The 25,949-nt window shown below is 39.3% G+C and overlaps 1 protein-coding gene across 8 annotated transcripts in view; it reads right to left on the reverse strand.

Annotated features, from left to right (window-relative positions):
• Positions 1–1,312: 1,312 nt before the first annotated feature.
• DEPDC1B (DEP domain containing 1B) overlaps positions 1,313–25,949 on the reverse strand; it is a 91,356-nt gene continuing 66,719 nt past the window's right edge. For 4 of the 8 annotated variants that reach the window (XM_085002331.1, XM_085002330.1, XM_013982691.3 and 1 more), the window contains 4 exons: positions 12,561–12,727; positions 8,933–9,109; positions 3,775–3,960; positions 1,313–2,294 (listed from right to left, as the gene is read on the reverse strand). In XM_085002331.1, coding sequence (XP_084858457.1) covers positions 2,133–2,294; positions 3,775–3,960; positions 8,933–9,109; positions 12,561–12,727 — 692 coding nt within the window. In that variant the 3' untranslated portion in view covers positions 1,313–2,132. Of the gene's footprint in view, positions 2,295–3,774; positions 5,803–6,434; positions 9,110–12,560; positions 12,728–25,949 lie in introns of all 8 variants that reach the window. The other 4 variants (XR_014831378.1, XR_014831375.1, XR_014831377.1 and 1 more) reach the window with 3 other exon arrangements.

Below are 25,949 nucleotides of genomic sequence, written 5' to 3' on the forward strand. Positions count from 1 at the left end.
ACTCTGACAACAGCAAGTTTTGGTGAGGATGTTAAGCAACAGGAACTCTTAAGCACTGCTGATTTTTTTAAAACTTTATTATTTTATTTTATTTTATTTTTTGTCTTAGGGCCACACCCACAGCATATGGAGGTTCCCAGGCTAGGGGTCATATCGGAGCTATAGCCATAGGCCTACACCACAGCCACAGCAACAGCAGATCCAAGCTGTGTCTTCGACCTCCACCACAGCTCACTGCAACACCAGATCCTTAACCCACTGAGTATGGTCAGGAATCGAACCTGAATCCTCATGGATACTAGTCAGATAAACTTCCTCTGAGCGAGGGGAACTCCTGCTGATAGGTTTTTAATTGACACAATCACTTTGAAAAATTGGTTTTATCCACCTCTCAATTTCACATGTGTGTCTTAAGATGTCTCCGTAAGTATGGTATATTTAACCAAAAAAAAAAAGAAAAAAAGTAATCTTAACAGGAAAAAAATTTTTAAAACAGTAACATATAGCAGCTCCTGTCATGACTCAGTAGTAACGAACCTGACTAGTATCCATGTGTGAGATGGAGGTTCAACGAATGCCTGGCCTTGCTCAGTGGGTTAAGGATCTGGCATGAGCCACAGATGTGGCTCAGATCCCACGTTGCTATAGCAGCAGCTATAGCTCCAATTCAACCCCTAGCCTGAGAACTTCCATATGCCACAGGTGCAGCCCTAAAAAGACAAAAATAGGAAGGAAGGAAAGAAAGAAAACAGTAACATATATTTCCAAAGATAAACTATAGCATTATAAGAGGAGACTCTGGGAAGTAAATTCTATGTTGAAGAACAAACAGTGCAGAAAGTAGACCCAGTCTTTAAAGAAAATTCCAAAGTCTGAGAATAAATCCTGAAACACTAAAAATCTTCCATTATTTCCCATATTTCTATGATAAGGGGTATTCAAACAAATAGGAATACTTCTTTCCATCTTTGAGAGGGCAAAACCAGAGTCAATGGCAAGAAGCAGTCTGCTACAAAAGAACAGAAGCAGATCTCAAGTGCAAGGAAATATCAGTCCCAATACCAGAGCAAGCCAGTTAGTAAGGGTTGCTCTTAGGTTTTGGGGTAATTGCTCTCAGAAAAAGCCTTCCAGCTGCTCTAATTTTTAAGTGTTCCACTATTTGCAAGAGGGCAAAACATAGCAAAAGAAATGTACTTCCTAAAATCCAGTACAAAAACCCAAATCTTACTTCTTATTTTATAATAGAAATAAATGATTGATGTGAGAACACCAGCCAAGGCAGGGATAAATGCCAAAAAAGAAACACCATGTATGGTATTTTAAAAAATGATATTTATTTACATTCCATTTACTTTCAAAAGGATGAGAAAGCTAGGGAAATATATAAAGGAAGTTGTCTCATTTTACTTAACTCATTGTGTTTTTCATGAAACAACAAAGATCCACTTAGAATCACAGGACTAACAGGACTGCAAGAATTTATCCTGTTCCATTTTCCATCTTTAGCCAAGACTGAAATTATACTAGTGTAGGCAAATGAAAATCTACTTCATTTAGGTGGTGTTTAATTATAATATATATGTCATAAAAGTAAAATCTGTCAGAGCATCCAACACATCTGCAATAAAAGACACAGCCAATGTAATATAGAACATTAAGAATCTTTGTGCAACAAGGAAAAACAATCTACACAGCAGAAATCACAATTGGCTATTAAGTCAATAGCATCACAGTAACAGTATCCAGTGTCTTTCTTATCCAAGTATATACATTATCTTTCAGTCTTGGTTATCACAAAGACATCAGTAATCAGGTGTACACACAAATATTTTATAAACACTGTAAAAAACAACAAATAAAAAAATGAAAAGACCATTAAATTTTATAACAAGCATATTAACATTACCACCATATATATGTCTCCTTATTTTTAACTGCTTTGTACACTTTAAAAATAGCACTGAGTTTTATAAAAATACTGACAATGGCTCAACATTTTTTGAAGTCAGGTAATCTCTATAATTCAGTAGTCTGCGGCTTACATGCTTCTTTATTCCACCAGTATAGTCCTCCAACCACCCATTAACTCAAAACAACAGCATCAACAGAGGTCTCTAACAGCTATCAAAGTACTACATCCGAAAACTTCTAGTTCTTTGAAATGGTTGGAAGGGGTTTTTTAGTGCCCACATCAACAGCTGTGGTTTTGCTTTAGACTTTTCAGGAAACAGAAGTGCTTCACTTTCTGGTGTAGGAAATCGTTCTTGGTAGACTTCAGGATAGGATTTTTGAAACTAAAAAACGAAAACAAAACACACACATAAATCCAAGAAAAGTGAAAAAAAACAGACAAGAGGCGATAAAATTGGGCACTCTAATTTTAAAATAAGAGTTCCTGATCCAATACTTTCATATTTTTGTTTTGTTTTAACGTTTCCTGCTTTCCATCAGGAAAGAGAACAAGAAGAAAACAGATTACAGGTTCACTTCAACACAAACTCATTTCTTTTTGTTAAACCATTAGATTCCAACTTTCTGTAGATCTAATTCATCTTTAATTTGATTTGATCTTTTTTGGGGGGGGTCTTTGGGGGGGGCCACACCCACGGCATACGGAGGTTCCCTGGCTAGGGGTCAAATCAGAGCTGTAGCTACCGACCTACACCACAGCCACAGCAACCCTGGATCCGAGCCACGTCTGCAACCTACACCACAGCTCACAGCATTGCCAGATCCTTAACCTACCGAGTGAGGCCAGAGATCAAACCCATGCCCTCATGGATGCTAGTCAGGTTCGTTAACCACAAACCACAATGGGAACTCCTAATTTGATCTAATCTTCAAGTAAACTTCTCATTTGGGTCATATTTCTTCAAATTTCTCCCCTGCAAACTATAAATATGCCTTCACCAGTAACTGACTTATTTTCTACTCAAAGAAAATTTGGGCCCAACGTTTCATCACTTCCCTGCTTCTCTAGCTCAGCCCCACCTGCTTCTGCCCAAGTAGAAGAGAAAAGATGCTGGTATACATTTCTTTTTGAAAAGCTTACAAAGAAGCAGTATGTTTTTCCTTTGATCCACACCACTGAACTCTTCTCCAAAATTACTATGAGAAAAATATTATGGGAATCTAGAATTGTGTATAATCTTATACATAAATATGATATGATCAGAAATCAAGTTATGCAGGATTCAGTCTTTAAATAGAAACACCATTCACTAGCTCTTAAAAGAATACTTTCAAAATGATCAAGGTAAACCAATTCTGAGTTGGAAACTAGTCTTTGAAACCCTAGTCCATGTTGCCTAATAGGAAATAAAAACTTCTAGTGATGTCTCAGGCAAGAAACCAATTTGATATTGATATCTAAAACCAAAGCATTTTAAATTCTGGACATTTTACATGTGTGAATTCAGTATGACATGCCTTTCAAAAAAATCAAAAGAAACCATCCTCATTTGATAGTTTCCCTGCATTTGAAGTAATTACTCCACTAACTCACGTCCTATCACATATCAAAACCAAGGACAAATATTAGAGAATGGCTTCACAAATGAAGAGTTCAATAATGGTAAAAGATCTACATCAGAGAATAAAGATCTGGAAAACAGACCACAGTTGTGTCAATTAATGAATTAAGTAATTTACTTTCAAAACTGCTATGTCTCAGAAGATGAGATTCATATGAAATCTATTAAAATAGAGAATAAAAAGGGAAAAATAACATAAGAACAGTAGGGAGAAGAAATGACTTATAAATATGCTTTTTACCTGCTTCAATTTTTTCTTCTTTTCTTTGCTGGAGAGTTTGGCATCTGTGATGACTTCCTCCAACAAGGCAGCCAGGGGTTCCTGAGAGCCGTATGCTCTTTGGTATTCAAATTCCTCTGGGCTAATTTGGCGGCAAAATGATGGAGCCGATAAAGTGATATCCATATCAGCTCCTGGGTATTTTATCTGAGGCAAAGGGATTATTAGTGAAAGTGCATGTTTACCAGTTCAGATCATATAGTATATCTCCCGGGAGAAACACTATGACATTCAACTTGATTGGGAAAAACTCTATACTGACAAGGAAAAGTGTTTCCATAACTTCATAAAAGAAAAAAAAAATGTAAAGTCACAGTTTTAAATATGAGTGTTTAATTTTTTTAACCCCAAAGCAATTTTCATAAACAAAAATCCTTGCATTCTCTTCTAATAAGATCTGAAATTTACACATAAACTAAGTATGTCGACTCAAGTGAGTGCAAACACACACTATGAAACTATGGAGGTTCCTTCACATCTGGAGAGTCTGATCCTCCCTCCCTTGGGGATAGAAAGAGGCACAGATTTAGCTCAGCTCCCATGCAGAAGGAAATACTGCACCCATCTCCACACATGTTAATAGTGTAAAACAACTGAAAACAAATGTGCAGACAATGTGTAGGACGAAAAGGAGAAGGGAGAAATAAGAGGGAAAAAGATACCGAGATTTGTAAATAAAGGCATCCATTAGAAATATTTAATTTCAGAGACCAAAAAGGACTGTCAGAGCCCTTTTCAGAAGACTCATCTTCTCAGAAATGCAGCATCTACTGTTCTTCTGCAGTGGGTAAAATTCCTACCATTACATTCATGTCTTTGGTTTACGTTTCTTTTTCCAGAAGCCACAGTTAAAAATAAATATGGTGCCAAGAAGGGTTATTACATGAAGTACATTCCATGCATCAACAACAGTGTACCCAGTCATTTAGAGATAACCTAAGGGAGATAGACCAGAACCATGAGTTAAAGGGGAACACACACAACCCTTTCTTTTTCATTTGAATTAGGAAATCTGGAAAAAGCTGAAAAGGGCCAGAATAAAGGATGAGGCCCAGGTAAAAACTAAGAGTCCGAACTAGGGCAAGAGAAAACCACTGGATACCTATGATTAAAGAGCACAAGAGGAAGAAGGGGGTCGCAGACAAGGTCAATAGAAGATTGGTGTCAAAACAATGCCAACCTCACTGTTTATCTAATCCAGGATCAGCCCTGGAACTGCCCCCAAACAACTCACCACAACAGTTCAAGTAACACTTCTTTTTTAGAGAGGCATCACCCTAAATGTGATATGATGAAGGGGCTCAGCAGCCTGTGCAAGGCTCCAGGCGCTAAAACAAACAAGCGTTTGGCAATTCTACTGAGTATGTATTTCTAAGAAAAAAATGTAACTGGACAATTGGGTAGTTAGAGATTTTATTCAGGGCTATGGCAGTGCCTGTTCATAAGATTGTACTGCTCTGCAGTTAAATCCATCATATGAGCTCAGCCTTCTGATATTCAACCAACAGTAAGGGGCTCACAGAGCCAAGTGTCTGCAACGGATGCCTGTGCCATGTGAATACACAAGCCTGGCAAAGACACAGACCAATGGACTCACCATTATCACCTCTCCTTGAAGAAATTTAGTGGTTTTTTTTAATGTTTTAAGTTTGGCTCATAAAATATCAGGGGAAGGTAGGGAGTTAAACTAAAACAACAGTAAGATTACACTTTATACCCATTAAAATGGCAAAGGGCAGTTAAGCTGTTACTGCTATGGAGAGTGTGTCACTACTGTGGTGCAGGTTTAATTCCTGACCTGGGAATTTCTGCATGCCATAGGCATGGCCAAAAAAATTAAATAAATAATAAAAATAAAATGGCAAAGATATGCACACTAATAATAAAAGTAGGCAAGGGTATAAAGAAATACACACTTTCTTTTTTTTTTGTCTTTTTGTCTTTTTGCCATTTCTTGGGCCGCTCCCGCAGCATATGGAGGTTCCCAGGCTAGGGGTCTAATCGGAGCTGGAGCCACTGGCCTACGCCAGAGTCACAGCAACGCAGGATCCGAGCCGCGTCTGCAACCTACACCACAGCTCACGGCAACGCCGTATCGTTAACCCACTGAGCAAGGGCAGGGACCGAACCCGCAACCTCACGGTTCCTAGTCGGATTCGCTAACCACTGCGCCACAACAGGAACTCCAGAAATACACACTTTCTTATACCAATGAGGGGAATGTAAACTGGAACAATCACTCTAAATGAAAATTTTTTTGATGATATGCAATCAGTCCTTAACATACATTCAGGGTCTCTGACCATGCAACGCCAAACTGCTAGGAATTTATTCTTAGAAAATAATTGCAGATCAAACAACAGCAGCAAAAAACTAATCTAATCTAACAAAAATATTTACTATTATGGAGTTCCCGTTGTGGCACAGCAGAAACGAATCCAACTAGTAACCACGAGGTTGCAGGTTCGATCCCAGTCTCACTCAGTGGGTTAAGGATCCGGCATTGCCATGAGCCGTGGTGTAGGTCGAAGATGCGGCTGGGATCTGACATTGCTGTGGCTGTGGCGTTGGCCAGCAGCTATAGCTCCAATTCAGCCCCTAGCCTGGGAACCTCTATATGCTACAGGCGTGGCCCTAAAAAGAAAAAAAGAAAATTACTATTAGAATGCTTGCAAAAATGGAAATGATCAATCATTTAAATAAATTATGGTATATCCATATTATGGAATATTACGTTACCAATAATAATGATAATGTGACTCAATTGAAAAATGGGCAAAAGAACCAAAGACATGTTTCTCCAAAGAAGATACACAGATAGCCAACAAGCACATGAAAAAATGCTCAACATCTCTGATTATTAGAGAAATGCAAATCAAAACTACCATGAAGTACCACCTCACACCAGTCAGAATGGCCATCATTAATAAGTCCACAAAGAACAAATGCTGGAGAGGGTATGGAGAAAAGGGAACCCTCCTACACTGTTGGTTGAATGTAAATTGGTACAACCACTATGGAAAACAGTACGGAGGTACCTTAGAAAACTAAATATAGAATTACCATATGACCCAGCAATCCCACTCTTGGGCATATATCCAGACAAAACTTTCCTTAAAAAAAATACATGCACCTGCATTCTCATTGCAGCACTATTCACAATAGCCAAGACATGGAAACAACATAAATGTCCATCGACAGATGAATGGATTAAGAACATGTGGTATAGGAGTTCCCATCATGGCTCAGTGGTTAATGAATCCAAGAACCATGAGGTTGAGGGTTCAATCCCTGGCCTCAATCAGTGGGTTAAGGATCCCGCATTGCTGTAAGTATGGTATAGATTGCAGAAGAGGTTCAGATCCTGTGTTGCTGTGGCTCTGGTGTAGGCTGGCAGCTACAGCTCTGATTAGACACCCTAGCCTGGGAACCTTCATATGCTGTGGGTGCAGCCCTAGAAAAGACAAAAAGACGGAAAAAAAAAAAAAAAAAAAAAAGAACGTGTGGTATATATACACAATGGAACACTACTCAGCCATAAAAAAGAATGAAATAATGCCATTTGCAGCAACATGGATGGAACTAGAAGACTTTCATATTAAATGAAGTAAGTCAGAAAGAGAAAGACAAATACCACATGCTATCACTTACATCTGGAATCTAATATACGGCACAAATGAACCTTTCCACAGAAAAGAAATTCATGGACTTGGAGAACAGACTTGTGGTTGCCACGGTAGAGAGGGAAGGAGTGGGATGGACTAGGAATCTGGGGATAATAGATGCAAACTATTGCCTTTGGAATGGATAAGCAAGGAGATCCTGCTTTATAGCACAGGGAACTATGTCTAGTCACTTACGATGGAGCATGATAGAGGATAATGTGAGAAAAAGAATGTAAATACGTATGTGTGACTGCGTCACTTTGCTGTACAGTAGAAAATTGACAGTACTCTGTAAACCAGCTATAATGGGAAAAAATCATTTAAAAAATAATAATATTGTGGAATAACATAACAATGATAATAATAACAACGGCAGCTACCAAATGAGGGCTTACTATGTAGTAAACATTATTCTGAGCACTTCAATGTTTTAAGCCACTCAATCCCCAAAATAGCCCTAGGAGGTATGTGTTAACTATAATTATCCCATTTTATAGATGAGAAAAGAGATGATGGGACTGATGCTAAAGCAGAGACTTCTAGTCTCCACAACAATTTCACAGAGTAGGTATGGCCCATTTTAACATTTCCAAAAACCAAAATCCAGAGGGGTTAAGGGAGTTTCCCAGGGCCACACAACCAGGAAAGAGGGGAGCCAGGAGTCTGGCCCAGGTCCCTACAGCTCTAAAGCCAGGTTCTTCTACCATACCTCATTCTACAGTGAGGCAGTATGGCATGGTAGTTAAGAGCACTGATTCTGGGAGCTCCTGCTGTGGCTCAGTGGTAACGAACTTGACTAGTATCCATGAGGATGTGGGTTCAATCCCTTACTCAGTGGGATAATGATCCGGCATTGCCACAAGCTATGGTGTAGGTCGAAGATGAGGGTTGGATCCCGCGTTGCTGTGGCTGTGGTGTAGGCCAGCATCTGCAGCTCCAATTCAACCTCTAGCCTGGGAACTTCTATATGTTGCACATGTAGACCTTTAAAAAAAAAAAAAGAGCACTGATTCTAGAGAATGATTTATCGGTTTGAATCCTACCTCCATGACCTTGGACAAATCATTTACATTCTCTGTGCCTCAGCTTTCTTGTTCAAAAAATCATATCTAGGTTGCAAAGCTATTACAAATCAAGACATTATTACACAGACATCACTTTCATCAGGAAGTATATGCAGATTCTGAATAAACCCACTTTAAGGAATTCGCAATCACAAGTATGAAGCATTGATTGACACAACAAAACCTAGTGGGCACTCATAGATTTTCAAAGATAATAACAAACACATGCAGTGCTTACTATGTGCCAAGCCCTGTTGTCGGCAGTTTGTAAATACCAATTTGTTTATTCCTCATAACAAAAAGTACGAAGAAGTCTAGCAAACTTACATGACTTACTGCTCTAATTTCTCTGTGGCAATTTTAGAGAACTGATACTATCCCTTCCTTTACCTGGACTCTTCGTAGATGGGCCACACGCTCCTCTATGGAGGTCTGCAAGGCCAAAGGGACTTTCAGAATGTCTTGGTAATTGTCCATCAGAAACGTTACCAACCTAGCAGCTAATAAGTCATCCAAGTCCACTTCATCCTTGGAACACAAGATGCAACGGGAAAATGTCTGAACCATCTTAAAAAAAAAAAAAAAAAAAAAAAAATGGGAGGGTGTGATTTTTAAATAAATAGAGATGAAGGTTTTTCTCCTACTCTGAACTGAGTGCGATCTAATTTGCAAAAGGCAAAAAGTCAGTGAGAAACAACACACAGCACAAGGAACACATCTTACCCAACGAATGGCCAGACCTGACCATCTCAGGTGGGCTGATCTTCTCATCATCAGCATGAACAGATGCACTGCATCTCAGAGACTTAGCAGAAATACTGGGGTGAGCAGTTTTAAAGGTACCCCCTTTAACAGACACTTTTAAATACATACTTCAACAAATTCTAAAAATTATTATCACCACCATAACTTGGATCATGTAGCACTTTTAAGTTCAAAGTACTTATAGCCAAATTTAGTGTAATAATTTCCTAATTTCATCATTTTTTTTAAAAAAAATCTGTTAGCACAGTCTATGTGTCTCAACCATTACAGTTTTTCCTAGTTAACTGCTATTTTATCTAGGATTTTATATGTACATTTGACAATCACCTTTGAACAAAACCACGAGACTTCATAAATACATTAAGTATTTATAAAAATATAAAAAAATATTACAGCAGTTGCTTCCATAGAATTCATTTTAACTACTCCATTCTTAACACTACCTTTTGGATGGACTTTTTTTCCTTTCCTACTAACTTTATCGTTGACCATCTTATTTTAAGACCTATAGGCATGCAAATATAATAAGCCAGACAAAGACAAATACCATACAATATCACTTGTATAAGGAATCTAAAAAATACAAGAAAAACCAGTGAACATAACAAAAAAGAAATAGACTCACTGATATAGAGAACAAACTAGTGGTTGGGAGGGGTAGGTTATAGGGATAGAAAATTAAGAGGTTTAAACTATTATGTATAAAATAAACTATAAGGACATACTGTACAGCACAGGGAATATAGCCAATGTTTTATAACTATAGAGTATAATCTTCAAAAACTGAATCACTATATTGTACACTTGTAACATATAATATCGTACATCAAATATTCTTCAATTTTTTAAAAAAACCTATATGCATGATATCATGTAGCTCTGTTTAATAAGACTTCACTTCTTCAGCATACTGCATAAGATACTTTATCTTCACTCACATCTATATATAGTGCGAGACACACACACAAAGACTCTATCTGGAGACTATGGACTCCAGGAAACTGGTGAATGCCTTGAAAATGTATGCAAAATTTTATACATGCATTCTTCTAGGGAATAGATGCAAAGTTTTCTTCAGCTTTTCCGAATGGTCCATTAGCCCTCTACTCATCCACTTACCCCCCTCCCCCCAAAAAAGGTCAAGAATTACTCTGGGCACTCATTGGTTCTCTGATCTTATGCCATACTTCTAAAAGTGGGCCAGTGGATTCTCGGGCATACATGGTGGTTCACCAGCATATGGAAAGGATATACATTCCAATGAAACATCAATTTTGCTCTAAGCTATTTTTTGAAGAAAGTTAATGAATTTTTCCAGTAAATAAGACCAGACACTATAAAACTCTTAGAGGAAAACATAGGCCAAACACTCTCTGACATAAACAACACCAACATCTTCTCAGATCCACCTCTTAGAATATTGACAGTAAAAACAAAAATAAACAAATGGGACCTAATCAAACTTAAAAGTTTCTGCACAGGAGTTCCCGTCATGGCGCAGTGGTTAACGAATCCAAATGGGAACCATGAGGTTGCGGGTTCAATCCCTGGCCTTGCTCAGTGGGTTAACGATCCGGCATTGCCAGGAGCTGTGGTGTAGGTTGCAGACACGTTGCTGTGGCTCTGGCGTAGGCCGGGGGCTACAGCTCTGATTAGACCCCTAGCCTGGGAACCTCCATATGCTGCGGGAGTGGCCCAAGAAATAGCAAAAAAAAAAAAAAAGTTCTGCACAGCAAAGGAAACCCTAAACAAAATGAAAAGACAACCCACAGAATGGGAGAAAATCTTTGCAAATGAATCGACTGACAAGGCATTCATCTCCAAAATTTATAAACATCTCCTGCAGCTCCATACCAAAAAAACAAACAACCCCATCAAAAAACGGGCAGAAGATCTAAACAGACAGTTCTCCAAAGAAGACATACAGATGGCCACAGAACACATGAAAAGATGTTCAACATCACTCATCATTAGAGAAATGCAAGTCAAAACCACTATGAGGTACCACCTAACACCAGCCAGAACGGCCAGCATCAAAAAGGCTACAAACAAGAAGTGCTGGAGAGGGTGTGGAGAAAATGGAACCCTGTTACACTGTTGGTGGGATTGTAAATGGGTGCAACTACTTTGGAAATCAGTATGGAGAGTCCTCAGAAAACTAAACATAGAACTACCATTTGATCCAGCAATCCCACTCCTGGGCATCTATCCAGAAAAAACCATGACTCGCAAAGACACAAGTACTCTGATGTTCATTACGGCACTCTTTTCAATAGCCAAGACATGGAAACAACCTAAATGTCCATCAACAGAGGAGTGGATCAAGGAGATGTGGTACATATACACAATGGAATATTACTCAGCCATTAAGAAAAAAAAAAAAAAAAACACGAAATACTGGCATTTTTAGCAACATGGATGGACCTAGAAACTCTCATGCTAGGTGAAGTCAGCCATACAATGAGACACCAACATCAAATGCTTTCACTGACATGTGGAATCTGAAAAAAGGACAGACGGAACTTCTTTGCAGAACAGATGCTGACTCACAGACATTGAAAAACTTATGGTCTCCAGAGGAGACAGTTTGGTGGGTGGGGGGATGTGCTTGGGCTGTGGGATGGAAAGCCTGTGAAATTGGATTGTGATGATCATTATACAACTACAGATGTGATAAATTCATTGAGTAATAAAAAAAAATTTTTAATTAAAAAACCATATGCTGATATGACAGGGTAGAATTCAACATTAGTTTATGTTTTTAAGCCAAACTGAGACTATATTAAGAAATACCCTCACTCATGGACCCAAGAGATACTAATTCCCTCTCCCCTTCCTTCCAAGTTGTCTGATACATCTGTATATGTCACCTCCTCCCCCTTTAACGCATGATATATGCTTCGTCTTTCCAACTGGTCAGAGTAGCAAAGGCTTTGCAACCCTTTTTGTCCTGGAGGGAGAATTCTGTTTCTGAGAAGCCAGTTATTCCTTCTGCCCATACTTCCTTCTCTGTGTTGACAGCAGGAAGGAAGCAGCAGATACCTCTACACTGAGTCTACCCCTACTCACTCTTCACTTTTTATTACCTTCTCTAAGTCACTAAGAGCAAAAGCAAACACCAGTCTGGGTAGATTCCAAGCCATGGCTCTTTAAGGAAGCCCACATTGTAACTGGGTACCAAGCTAGTGAATTTTACTCATGTGGATTTTATCCCAAAAACTCATGTCCTGTTAGATGTTAGAAATCAACCTACCAGTGTTCGGGTGCCAAAGCCATCACACAGTGGTGGCATCTCCTTATTTAAGCAGATCCTTGCCATCATTCTCATCAATAACTGTAACTTTCTCCTATTTTCTGGGGGCAGGAGGAGACAGCAAATCTGAAATGCTTCAATGGCCATTTTCTCTTTCTGTAACAAACCTGATTTAGGAAGAAAAAAAAGTTTTAAACCTTTTAAAACCTACAGCCTATTTGACTATTATGTTTACAGTTTTAGAAAATACATATATTATTAAATTATATATGTAGTAATATATATAACTAAAGTATATGTTATAAAATACATATATTATTAAAATATATATAGTAATATATATTACTAAAATTATATAAAGCATGTTCACATGTTCAACTATAGTGGGCCAACTGACCCACTGTCACTCACAAATTAGCACAGAAAATACAAACCATCAAACAGGGATGGCAAATATATAAAACAAATACAGCCATTTTCCCCTCCCACAACCTTGACAGATACAAATAAATTTTCATAGCATTCTTTCCCATTGGACCAAGAGCAGTCAGGTTAAGCCTAACCTAACCCTCAACACTCACACTGTTAAGAGGTTCAAGATAGCATGAGCAAAAACACGAATGCGCCATCACTGCCCCAAAGTTTCTCCTTTGTACTATTTCCTCATGATAAGCAGGGCTGCTCTATGGATGACTCTCATAGATGAAATAATAGGACTAATGCTCTTAGAGTCATGCCACTGCCAAATGGCTCTGCTTCCTTCTAACTAACACTTGTCAAATAACACTTCCTCCCACTGAAGCTGTTTTTCCAGCTAAGTGTACTGATTCAATCATGTTACATGTCAGCCTTCTTCACACAGTATGATTTTGCTAAGAACAAGGGTATCCTAGGAGTTACCGCCCTGGCTCAATGGAAATGAATCCGACCAGGAACCATGAAATTATGGGTTCAATTCCTGGCCTTGCTCAGTGGGTTAAGGATCCGGCGCTGCCATGAGCTGCAGTGTAGGTTGCTGTGGCTGTGGCGGAGGCTGGCAGCTATAGCTCCTATTCAACCCCTACCCTGGGAACCTTCATATGCCTCGGGGGCAGTCCTAAAAAAAACAAAAACAAACAAACAAAAAAAAAACAAAAACAAAAAAGGAAAAGGAACAGGGTATTCTAATATTGTGTTCTTCATATTTGTCTCCAGATACACACATCCTCACATCTTCTAAAGAGATGAAACTGCTTTCAGCAATTTATCAGTACATACTCAACCTTGTCCAGCTCCAACTTGGAGACAAAACCATCTTTTACATTCAGTAAATCTTTACTAGCCGTGTACAGTATGCCAGGAATGCCAGGTCTTAGAAATATAAAAATATGCAAGGTCCCTTCCTTTGAAGAGATTATGCACTGTGAGAAGGAACGGTCCATAAAAAATAAGTTGCAAAATGCAAGAGATGCTGCAAGAGACATCTGCAAGGGGCATAATAGGGGAACTATAAGTCATTCAATAGGACTGCAATGTAAGCTGTGGGAGTCATTAGAAATGAAACTGGAAAGGTTAGCAGAGATGAGTCTTAGAATGCCCTGAACACCAGACTAAGGAGTACAGGTTTGAAAAAAAATAGAGAAGGGAAGGAGGTGGGGAGTGATGAGAAAACACTCCCAAAATTTTGGGAAAAGTCACTCTCTAAGGAGGACATGTGAGCAGAGATCTGAAGGAAATGAGAATAAGCCTGGGAAATATCACAGAGACAAATTCTCAAGGCAAAGAAAATAACAATTGCAAAGACCGTGTTAAGGGAGGGTTTGAGGACTGGCAGTGAGGCCTGAGTGAGGAGAGGACTGTGCAAGGAATATTCAAGTCAAAAATGAGGTTAGAAAAGAGGCCAGAAGCCAGGAGCCAGGTCACACAGAACCTTTTAGACTATCATTCAGGACTCCAGGTTTATGGTAAGTGGCCTGAAAAACCATTGAAGGGTTCTTGGAAGGGGAGTCATTTGATCTGAATTATGTCTTCTCTGGCAGCTGTAATAAATTTTAAGCAGGTGACCGGGAGGAAGGAAGATGCAAAACATGATGACAGTCTGGATGGGGTTGGAACTGGTGGCAACTGGAGCGCTGGTAAAAACTAATTAAATTCCAGATCCAGTTCTCCACAAAGCATTTTACTTTTTCCATGAAGCCTACCATCACAGTAGGCCACAAATCCCTTCTTTTATCCAGTTATAAACACCTTTGGAGAGTAAGATTTCACCTTATCTTTGTTTTTTTTTTTGTTTTTGGGGGGCTTTTTTGTCTTTTTTTTTTTTTTTTTGCCATTTCTTGGGCTGCTCCCGCAGCATATGGAGGTTCCCAGGCTAGGGGTCGAATCGGAGCTGTAGCCGCCAGCCTACGCCAGAGCCACAGCAACACAGGATCTGAGCCGCATCTGCAACCTACACCACAGCTCACGGCAACGCCAGATTGTTAACCCACTGAGCAAGGGCAGGGACCGAACCCGCAACCTCATGGTTCCTAGTTGGATTCATTAACCACTGCGCCACGACGGGAACTCCCGATTTCACCTTATCTTTGTATGTTTCATATATATAGTTTTATGAATGAGCATGCAAGATGATTGAAAATCCAATGCACTTCTTTTGGCAAGCCCTATTTTCTAGTATATGGTACAAAGCATAAAAGTAAACATTTGGAGGGAGGGGACACGCTAGGAGAGTAGGAAGACCCTGAATACACCTTCTCCCATGGGAACGTCAAAGCTGCAAATACTTCTAGAGCAACTATCTATGAGAATGACTTGAGGACTAACAGAAAAGATTTTCCACAACTATAAAGAAGGAGCCACAATGAAACAGGTAGGAGGAGCAGAGACATAATATACAAGGACCCACATAAACGGGTGGGCAACCCACAAACAGTAGGAATATCACAACTGCAGAGATACTCCCCAGAGAGTATAGAGTCTGACCGCACAACAGGCTCCCCAGCTTGTGGGTTCTGCACTCAGGACACAGGTCCCCAGAATGTGTGGCTTTGAAACCAAGCAGGGCTTACATTCAAGAGGGTTGGAGGGCAGTAGGAAACAGACTCTGCCCTTCAAGGTCACATGCAAAATGTCACGTGTTCCAGGTCCCAGCACAGAGGCAGCAGTTTGAAAGGAGCCTGGGTCAAACCCACCTACTCATCTTGGAGAAGGAGGAGGAGACTGGGGTTCTCCCTGGGGATGGAGATGATGGGAGCAGCCAGTTTCGGGAGCTCATTCTATCATGATGACTCCAAGGCTCACAAGCATTATTCTGGAATCTTCCCTCTAGTTTATTAGTGCCAGGGGCTTGCCCTGCTCACCAGTGGGCCCATAACATCCACGGACCACGGGCCCACCCACTCAGCCATGTGTGAAGCCACCCCATCCTTTAGCAGGCCCACACCCACCACATGAATCAGGGCCTTAGAGTCAACTGGGCTAGGGGTGGAGGGGAGCAGCCTCACCTACCAGTGCACACACTGGTAGATTGTAGTTGGCCTCACAACAACAAAAGAGCAAACACAGCCCACAGAGGGAGCACTCCCAGGGCATATAGCTCTGGTGACCCAAAGGGAGTGTGCTGCTGGGCCCCATAACATATCTCCTACATGAAGCTACTTCTCCAAAATCAGGAAATGTAACCAACCTACCAAATATGTAGAAATAAAAACAGAAAACTAGGCAAGATGAGGATAAGAGTATATTCCCAAAGAAGAAACAAGACAAAACTTTAGAAAAGGAACTTAAAGTGGAGATAAGTTATCTAACCAATAAAGAGTTCTGGGCAATGATAATAAAGATGTTCACTGAACTGAGGAGAAAAATGGATGAACAGAGTTTTAATAAAGTGGAAGAATACAATAGGTGAAATTAAAAATACACTGGAAGAGGCATTCCCACTGTGACGCAGCAAAAACAAATCCAACTAGGAACTATGAGGTTGCAGGTTCGATCCCTGGCCTTGCTCAGTGGGTTAAGGATCTGGCATTGCTGTGAGCTATGGTGTAGGTCACAGACGCAGCTCAGATCCTGTGTTGCTGTGGCTGTGGTGTAGGCCAGCAGCTACAGCTCTGATTAGACCCCTAGCCCCGGAACCTCCATATGCTGTGGATATGGCCCTAAAAAGACAAAAAAAAAAAAAACACTGGAAGAAATCAACAGTAGATTACATGACGTAGAAGACAGAGTAGTGGAAATTCACCAAGCTGGAAAAAAGAAAAAGAAAAAGAACTTTTAAAAATGTGGATAGGAGTTCCTGCAGTGGCTCAGTGGATAACGAATCCAACTAGGAACAATGAGATTGCGGGTTCGATCCCTGGCCTTGCTCAATGGGTTAAGGATCCGGCATTGCCGTGATCTGTGGTGTAGGTCGCAGAGGCAGCTCGGATCTGGCATTTACAGCTCTGATTGAACCCCTAGCTTGGGAACCTCCATATGCCGCAGGTACTTCCCTAGAAAAGGCAAAAAAAAGACAAAAAATAAATAAATAAAAATAAAAAATAAAAATGTGGATAGTTTAAGATAACTCTGGAAAAAATTAAATGTACTAACATTCAAATTATAGAGATCCCAGAAGAAGAACAGAGAGAGAAAGGGGCAGAGAACTTATTTGAAGAAATCATTGCTAAAAATATCCCTAACCTGACAAAGGAAAAAGACATCCAGGTCCAGGAATACAGAGAATCCCAAACAAGATAAACCCAAAAAGATACATACCAAGACACATCATAATTAAAAAGGCAACAATTAGCAATAAAGAGAAAATCCTAAAAGCAGCAAAAGAAAATCAACTAGTTAGGTAAAAAGGAAGTCCCATAAGACTATCAGCTGACATTCAGCAGAAATTTTATAGGCCAGAAGGGAATAAAAGGAAAAATACCTACAACCAAGGATACACTACCCAATGAGGTTATCATTCAGATTTGAATGAGAGATAAAAGAATTTTACAGATAAGCCAAAGGTGAAAAGACTTCAGCACCACTAAATTTGCCTTCCAAAAAATCATAAGGAACTTCTAAATGAAAAAAAAAAAAAAAAAAGCAAAACTTATGAAGGGAAAAATCCCATTAGTAAAAGCAAACATGCAATAAAGGCAGTGGATTAACAGTTAAAAGTTAATAGGAAGTTTAAAAGGCAAAATAGTAAAAATCACTTATATCTGCAATAAGTAGTTGAGGGATACACAAAACACAGACAACAAAGCTAATGTATCATAACTCCCTAATTTCAAGCTATACTATAAGGCTCAGTCATCAAAACAGTTTGGTACTGGCACAAAAACAGACACACAGATCAATGGAACAAAATAGAGAGCCCAGAAATGGACCCATATTTTGTGGACAATTAATCTACAACAAAGGAGGCAAGAATATACAATGGGGAAAAGACAGCCACTGCAATAATTGGTATTGGGAAAATCAGACAGCTACAAGCAAAAGAATCAAAATGAACTAATCTTTCACACCATGCACAAAAATAAAATCAAAATGGATTCAGATTTAAATGTAAGACCTGAAACCATACAAATTCTAGAAGAAAACATGGGCAGTGTGCTCTTTGACAATGGCCTTCATGATATTTTCTGGATATGTCTCCTTAGGCAAGGAAAATAAAAGCAAAAAAATAAATAAATAAATGGGACTAACTCAAACTAAAAAGTTTTTGCACAGTGAAGGAAACTATCAACAAAATGAAAAGGCCAGTTACTAGATGGGAGAAAATTATTTGCAAACAATATATCCAATAAGATATTAATATCCAAAATATATAAAGAACTCCTAAAATTCAACTTCAAAAAACCAAACAACCCCATTAAAAAGGGGGCAGAGAATCTAAATAGACGTTTTTCCAGAGACATACAGATGGCAATAAGCACATGAAAAGATGTTCAACATCATTCATCATCAGGGAAATGCAACCTAAAGCCACAGTGAGATACCACCTCACATCTGTTAGAAGGGCTGTTATCAAAAAGTTAACAAATAAGGGTTGACAAGGATATTGAGGAAAAGGAACATGTGTGCACTGTTACTGGGAATATAAATTGGTGCGGCCACTAAGGAAACCAATATAGAGGTTTCTTAAAAAATTAAAAATATAACTACCATATAATATAGCAATTTCACTCCTGGGTATTTATCTGAAGAAAACCAAAATATTAATTTGAAAAGATACATCTACCCCAATGTTCATAGCAGCATTATTCACAAAAACCAAGATATGGAAGCAACCAATAGTGCCACCAATAGATAAACAGACAAATAAGATTATCACACACACACACAAATGGAATATTACACCGCCATTAATGAAATCTTGCCATTATGACAACATAGATGGACGTAGAGCATGTTACGCCAAGTGAAATAAGTTAGAGAAAGATAAATGCTGTAGGATTTCACTTATATGTGGAATCTAAAAAACAAAACAAGTGAACAAACATAACAAAACAAAAAATGAACTATACATACATAGAACAAACAGGTGGTTTCCAGAGGGAAGGGGTGTGGGGAGAGGAAGGAAATAGGTAAAGGAGACTATGAGGTACAAACTACTAGCTGCGAAATAAATGAGGCACATTTTTGAAATGTGCATATATATTAAGGGAATACAATCACAATGTAATATCTTTGAATGCTGATATATCATAACTAGACTTATCCTGGTGATCAGTCTGAAATGCATAGAAAATCTAATCATTAGGCTACATAATAGGAACTAAAATAGTGTTGTAGGTCAATTATACTTCAAAAACAAACAGGGAGCTCCCATTGTGGCTCAGCAGGTTAAAAACTCAACTAGAATCCATGAGGATGTGGGTTTGATCCCTGGCCTTGCTAAGGGAGTTAAGGATCTGGAATTGCCTCAAGCTGTGGTGTAGGTAGCATACTTGGCTTATATCTGGCATTGCTGTGACTGTGGTGTAGCTGGCAGCTGTAACTCAAATTCAACCCCTAGCCTGGGAACTTCCATATGCCACAGGTGCAGCCCTAAAAAGACAAGAAAAAAAAAAGGCAAAGTCATAGAAAAAGAGATTAGATTTGTGGTTGGAGGGGCGGGGAGCAGAGACTGGATAAACTAGTACAAACATGAGTTATAAAATAAATACTAAGGATGTAATGTACAATAAGGTAAGGATAATTAACATCGCTGTATGTTATGTATGAAAAGTTAGGAAAGTAAATTCCCAAAGTTCTCATCACAAGGGAAAAGTTTTTTTTCTATATCTTTAATTTTGTATCTATGAGATGGTGGATGTTCATTAAACTTATTTTGGTAAACATTTCAGGATGTATGCAAGTCAAATCATTATGCTGTATACCTTAACCTTACACAGGGCTGTATATCAATTATATCTCAATAAAACTGGAAGAAAAATGAATAAAGAAAAACAAAAAAAAGAGAAAATCATCTACTCAAAGAAAAAAAATAACAACAATATAGAGTAGGGTTATAACATTATTTTTAAAAATAGGAGTTCCTCAGAATAGAGAACCCAGAAATAAACCCAGACACATGTGGCCAATTAATCTTTGAAAAAGGAGGCAAGAATATAAAATGGGGAAAAGATAGTCTTTTCAGCAAGTGGTGCTGGGAAAACTGGACAGCCGCATATAAATCAATGAAACTGGAACACACCCTCACACCATGCACAAAAATAAACTCGAAATGGCTTGAAGACTTAAATGTAAGACAAGACCCCATCAAACTCCTAGAAGAGAACATAGACAAAACATTCTCTGATATCAGCCTTACAAATGTTTTCTCAGGTCAGTCTCCCAAAGCAACAGAAATAAAAGCAAAAATAAACCAATGGGACCTAATCAAACTGACAAGTTTTTGCACAGCAAAGGAAAGCATTAAAAAAAAAAAAAAAAAAAAAAGACAACTTACAGAATGGGAGAAAATAATTTCAAATGATGCAACTGACAAGGGCTTAATCTCTAAAATATACAAGCAACTTATACAACTCAACAGCAAAAAAGCCAACAACCCAATGGAAAAATGGGCGAAAGACCTAAAAGGTCATTTCTCAAAAGAAGATATACAGATGGCCAACAAGTACATGAAAAAATGCTCAACATCTCTGATTATTAGAGAAATGTAAATCAAAACTACCATAAGATACCACCTCAAACCAGTCAGATGGCCATTATTAAGAAGTCCACAAATAACAAATGCTGGAGGGGGTGTGGAGAAAAGGGAACCCTCCTACACTGTTGGTGGGAATGTAAGCTGTTACAACCACTATGGAGAACAGTATGGAGGTACCTTAGAAAACTATACATAGAACTACCATATGATCCATCGATCCCACTCTTGGGCAAATATCCAGACAAAACTTTCCTGGAAAAATATACATGCACCCCTATGTTCATTGCAGCACTATTCACAATTGCCAAGACATGGAAACAACCTCAATATCCATTGGCAGATGATCGGATTAAGCAACATGGATAGAACTAGAGACTCTCATGCTAAGTGAGGTTAAGTCAGAAAGAGAGAGACAAATACCATATGATATCACTTAAATCTGGAATCTAATATACGGCATAAATGAATCTTTCCACAGAAAAGAAAATCATGGACATGGAGAACAAACTTGTAGTTGCCAAGAGGGAGGGGAGGGAGTGGGAGGGACTGGGAATTTGGGGTTAATAGATGCAAACGACTGCCTTTGGAATGGATAAGCAATGGGATCCTGCTGTATAGCACTGGAAACCATGTCTGGTCACTTGTGATGGAGCATGATAATGTAAGAAAAAAGATTGTATATATGTACGTGTACTGGGTCACTTTGCTGTGCAGAAGAAAATTGACAGAACACTGTAAACCAGCTATAATGGAAAAAAAATTAAAATCATCATATAAATAAATAAATAAATAATAGGAGTTCCTGCTGTAGTACAGTGGGTTAAGGATCTGGTGTTACCACAGCTGTGTCACAGCTATGGCTCAGATTCAGTCCCTGGCCTGGTAACTTCCATATGCCATGGGTGCAGCAGCAAAAAAAAAACAAAAAAAAACAAAACGTAGGACTAAAATAAAATGTATGACAATAATAGCACAAAGAGCAGGAGGTCGTAACATTATAAGTGAAACAGTATAATATTTAAAAGTCAGCAAAATTTTCTTGAGACACGAAAAGTATAAACCATAAAAGAAAATCATAAAATAGACCCTCATTAAAACTGACTACCTCTGTTTTTGAAAGACATTGTTAAGAAGAGGGAAAAAAAACACAATTTGGGAAAAAAAACATTTGCAATACATCTAACAAAGGACTTACATGCAGAACATATCAACTAGTACAACTCAATAATACAACAAACAAGCCAACTTAAAAATGACAGAAATGATGATTTCAATAATCACTTTAAGAGTTCCTGACATGGATCAGAGGAAACAAATGTGAGTAGTATCAGCAAGGACACAGGATCAATCCCTGGCCTTGCTCAGTGGGTTAAGGATCCGGCATTGCCATGAACTGTGACACAGGTCAGATCTGGCGTTGCTGTGGCTATGGTGTAGGCCAGCGGCTAGAGCTCCGATTCAACCCCTAGCCTGAGAACCTCCATATGCCAAGGGTGCGGCCCTAAAAAGACAAAAAAAAAAAAAAAACAGTCACTTTATGAAAGAAGATATATGAATGTCAACTGAACAAATGAGTAGATGCCCAATATTAGTAGTCATGAAAAAAATTCTAACTAAAACCAAAAAAATACTACTAGGGTAACTAAAATTTAAAAGACTGCCAACATTGAAGTATTACGTCCAGAACTCCTGCACATCTCTAATGGGAATGTAAAATCACACAACTATTTTGGAAAAGAGATGGTCAGTATCATATAGAAGTGAATATACACCTACCATATCATCTAGAAATTCCATTTCTAGCTATTTTCCCTTATGAAGAAAGACATATGTTCACACAGAGTCTAGTACACAGATGTTCATAGGAGGTATACTCATAATAGCCCAAGACTGGAAACAACTTCACAGGTACTTCAAGGTGAATGGACAAATAAATCATGGTATATCCATACAATACTATATTCCTTATTAAAATGTGACAATCTACTAGCACATGCAAGAACAAAATTTCAAAAATATTATGTTGAGCAAAAGAAGCCAGATACAAAGGGCACGCTGTATAACTGCACTTGTATGAAATGCCTTAAAAGAAAACCTAATCTACATAAATAGAAAGCTTCTATTTCTGGCTGTCTGGTGCCTGCTATAGGCTGGGGACCGACTAAAAAAGAGGACAAGAGAAACTTTAGGGAGAATGGAAATGGTCTATGTTTCAAATGTAATGGTAATTACAGTAATATAAATTGACCAAAACTCACTGAACTACACTTAAAATGAGTATATGATGATGTTGAGCATTGGGAACATAAATTGGCACAACATTGTAAATCAACTATAATTTAATTTTAAAAAAAGAAAAAAAAAGTGAATGGTCAAGAGTTCCCTATTGGTCTACTGGTTAAAGGATCTGGCATCACTACTATGGCTCAGGTTCGATCCCTTCCCTGGGGTCTTCTGCATGTCACAAGTGCAGCCACCAAAAAAAAAACACACACAAAAAACAAGGAATGGCCAACAAAAACTGTTATGAATTAAAAGATTACACTCTCTACTTAATATCATACTCTAGGAGTTCCCGTCGTGGCGCAGTGGTTAACGAATCCGACTAGGAACCATGAGGTTGCGGGTTCGGTCCCTGCCCTTGCTCAGTGGGTTAACGATCCGGCGTTGCCGTGAGCTGTGGTGTAGGTTGCAGACGCGGCTCGGATCCCGCGTTGCTGTGGCTCTGGCGTAGGCTGGTGGCTACAGCTCCGATTCAACCCCTAGCCTGGGAACCTCCATATGCCGCGGGAGCGGCCCAAGAAATAGCAACAACAACAACAACAACAAAAAGACAAAAAAAAAAAAGAAAAAAAAAAAACTTAAAGCTCTACTGGCCATTATATATTTTGAAAGAGATTGTTTAATGTTAAGAAAATGTTTAATGAGGCAATAGTGCGAAAAGTCATAATCCCATAATTCCTTTCACATTAGAAACACGGATGCTACAGACAAGAGGGGAAATTGGGTCATAAGACACCTAGCTGTGTTCCAGTTTAATCACATCATTACACATACCAAATAAAACTAGGAGAATAGCTTAAAAGTAAAATAGAAGTTATGTTGCATAAAGCAGAGATTTGCAATATTTCCATGATGGGAGCAAATTTTTCTGTCACCTGTAAAAGCACATGAATGTCTCAAAATATTTTAGAACTTCAGTAGATCTTCCACTACAGCAGAAAAGAATTTTAAAGGTTTTATAGTGGTTTTAGAGCTATTTTTCCTTCTTTAAAAATTAAAACTTCTTCTTTTTCTTTTTTCTTTTCTTTTTTCTTCCCTTTCCTTCCTTTCTTTTTGGTTTAGAGAAGCCCTTTCAATATTTCCTTTAACCTGGGTTTTGTGTTGCTGTATTCTTCAAGTTTTTGTTTGTTGGGAAAAATTTTTATTTTCCCCTTCTATTTTAAATGATATTCTTGCTGGATAGAGTATTCTAGGTTGCATATTTTTTTCCTTTTAGCACTTTAAATATCTCTTGCCATTCCCTCCTGGACTGTAGTGTTTCTGTAGAGAAATCAGCTGATATTCTTATGGGGGTTCCCTTGTAGGTAACATAACTGGAATCTAATATCCAGCACAAATGAACATCTCCTCAGAAAAGAAAATCATGAACTTGGAGAAGAGACTTGTGGTTGCCTGATGGGAGGGGGAGGGAGTGGGAGGGATCAGGAGCTTGGGCTTATTAGACACAACCTAGAATAGATTTACAAGGAGATCCTGCTGAATAGCATTGAGAACTATGTCTAGATACTCATGTTGCAGCAGAAGAAAGGGTGGGGGAAAAAACTGTAATTGCAATGTATACATCTAAGGATAACCTGACCCCCTTGCTGTACAGTGGGAAAATAAAATTTAAAAAAAAAATTAAAACTAGGATGGGATTAAGATGGCAGAGTAGAAGGACTAGAGCTCACCTCTCATAAATGTAACAAAATTACTACCAACTGCTGAACAACCTTCAAGCAAATAGATTACTAACTATCTAAAAAGATATCCTGGAGTTCCTGTCATGGCGCAGTGGTTGACGAATCTGACTAGGAACCATGAGGTTGTGGGTTCGGTCCCTGGCCTTGCTCAGTGGGTTGACGATCCGGCGTTGCCGTGAGCTGTGGTGTAGGTTGCAGACGCGGCTCGGATCCCGAGTTGCTGTGGCTCTGGCGTAGGCCAGCAGCTATAGCTCCAATTGGACCCCTAGCCTGGGAACCTCCATATGCCGTGGGAGTGGCCCAAGAAATAGCAAAAAAAAAAAAAAAAAAAAAGATATCCTACTCCAGAAGACAAAAAGGAGGCCACATCAAGAGGTAGAAGGGGCGATTACGTGATATAAGCAACTCCATACCCACCAGGCAGGCAGCCCACAGACTGGAAAGTAACTGTATCACAGAGACTCAACTACAGCAGTGAGAGTTCTGAGCCCCATGTCAGGTCCCCATGCCTGGGGATCTGGCATTGGGAGAAGGAGCCCCTGAAGCATTTGGCATTGAAGGCCAGTGGGGCTTGTGCACAGGAGCTCCACGAGACTGTGGGAAACAAGGACCCCATTCTTGAAAGGCACAAACAGGCTTTCATATGCACTGGGTCCCAGGGTAAAGCAAAGTCTCCATAGGAATCTGGGTCTGACCTGACTGTAGTTCTTGGAGGATACCCTGGGAAAACAGGGGGTGACTGTGGCTCGTTGTGGGGGAAAAACATTGGAGGCAAAGGTCTCCAGAACAATCATCAGCGTGTGTTTCTCAAGAGGTGGCCATTTTGGAAAAGTCTGGCCCACCTATCAGGGCTGAGCAGCCCCAGGCCAAACAATAATCCAGGTGGGATCACAGCCCCACCCATCAGTACAGCCTGCTTAAAGAACCTCTAGGCACACAGTTGCCTCTAATCACACTCAGAAACAAAGCCCCACCCACCAAAGGGATAAGAATCAGCTTGACCTACCAGTGAGCAGGCACCAGTCCCTCCCATCAGGAAGCCTACAGCAAGCCCCAGTATCAACTTCAGCCACAAGGAGGACAGACATCAGAAGCAAGAGAGACTACAACTCTATTGTCTGCAAAAAGAAGACCATGCCAGGAGTTCCTGCTGTGGCTCAGTGGTTAACGAATCCAAATAGGAACCATGAGGTTGTGGGTTCAATCCCTGGCCTTGCTCAGTGGGTTAACCATCCAGCATTGCCATGAGCTGTGGTAGGGTCGCAGACGCGGCTCGGATCCACGCCTCGGATCTGGATCCCACGTTGCTGT

The sequence above is a fragment of the Sus scrofa genome, chromosome 16, assembly GCF_054392235.1.
Source record: "Sus scrofa isolate SSC_HxYL_T2T_F1_AM1 chromosome 16, Sscrofa_HxYL_maternal_Yorkshire_Landrace_v2.0, whole genome shotgun sequence".
NCBI lineage: Eukaryota > Metazoa > Chordata > Mammalia > Artiodactyla > Suidae > Sus > Sus scrofa.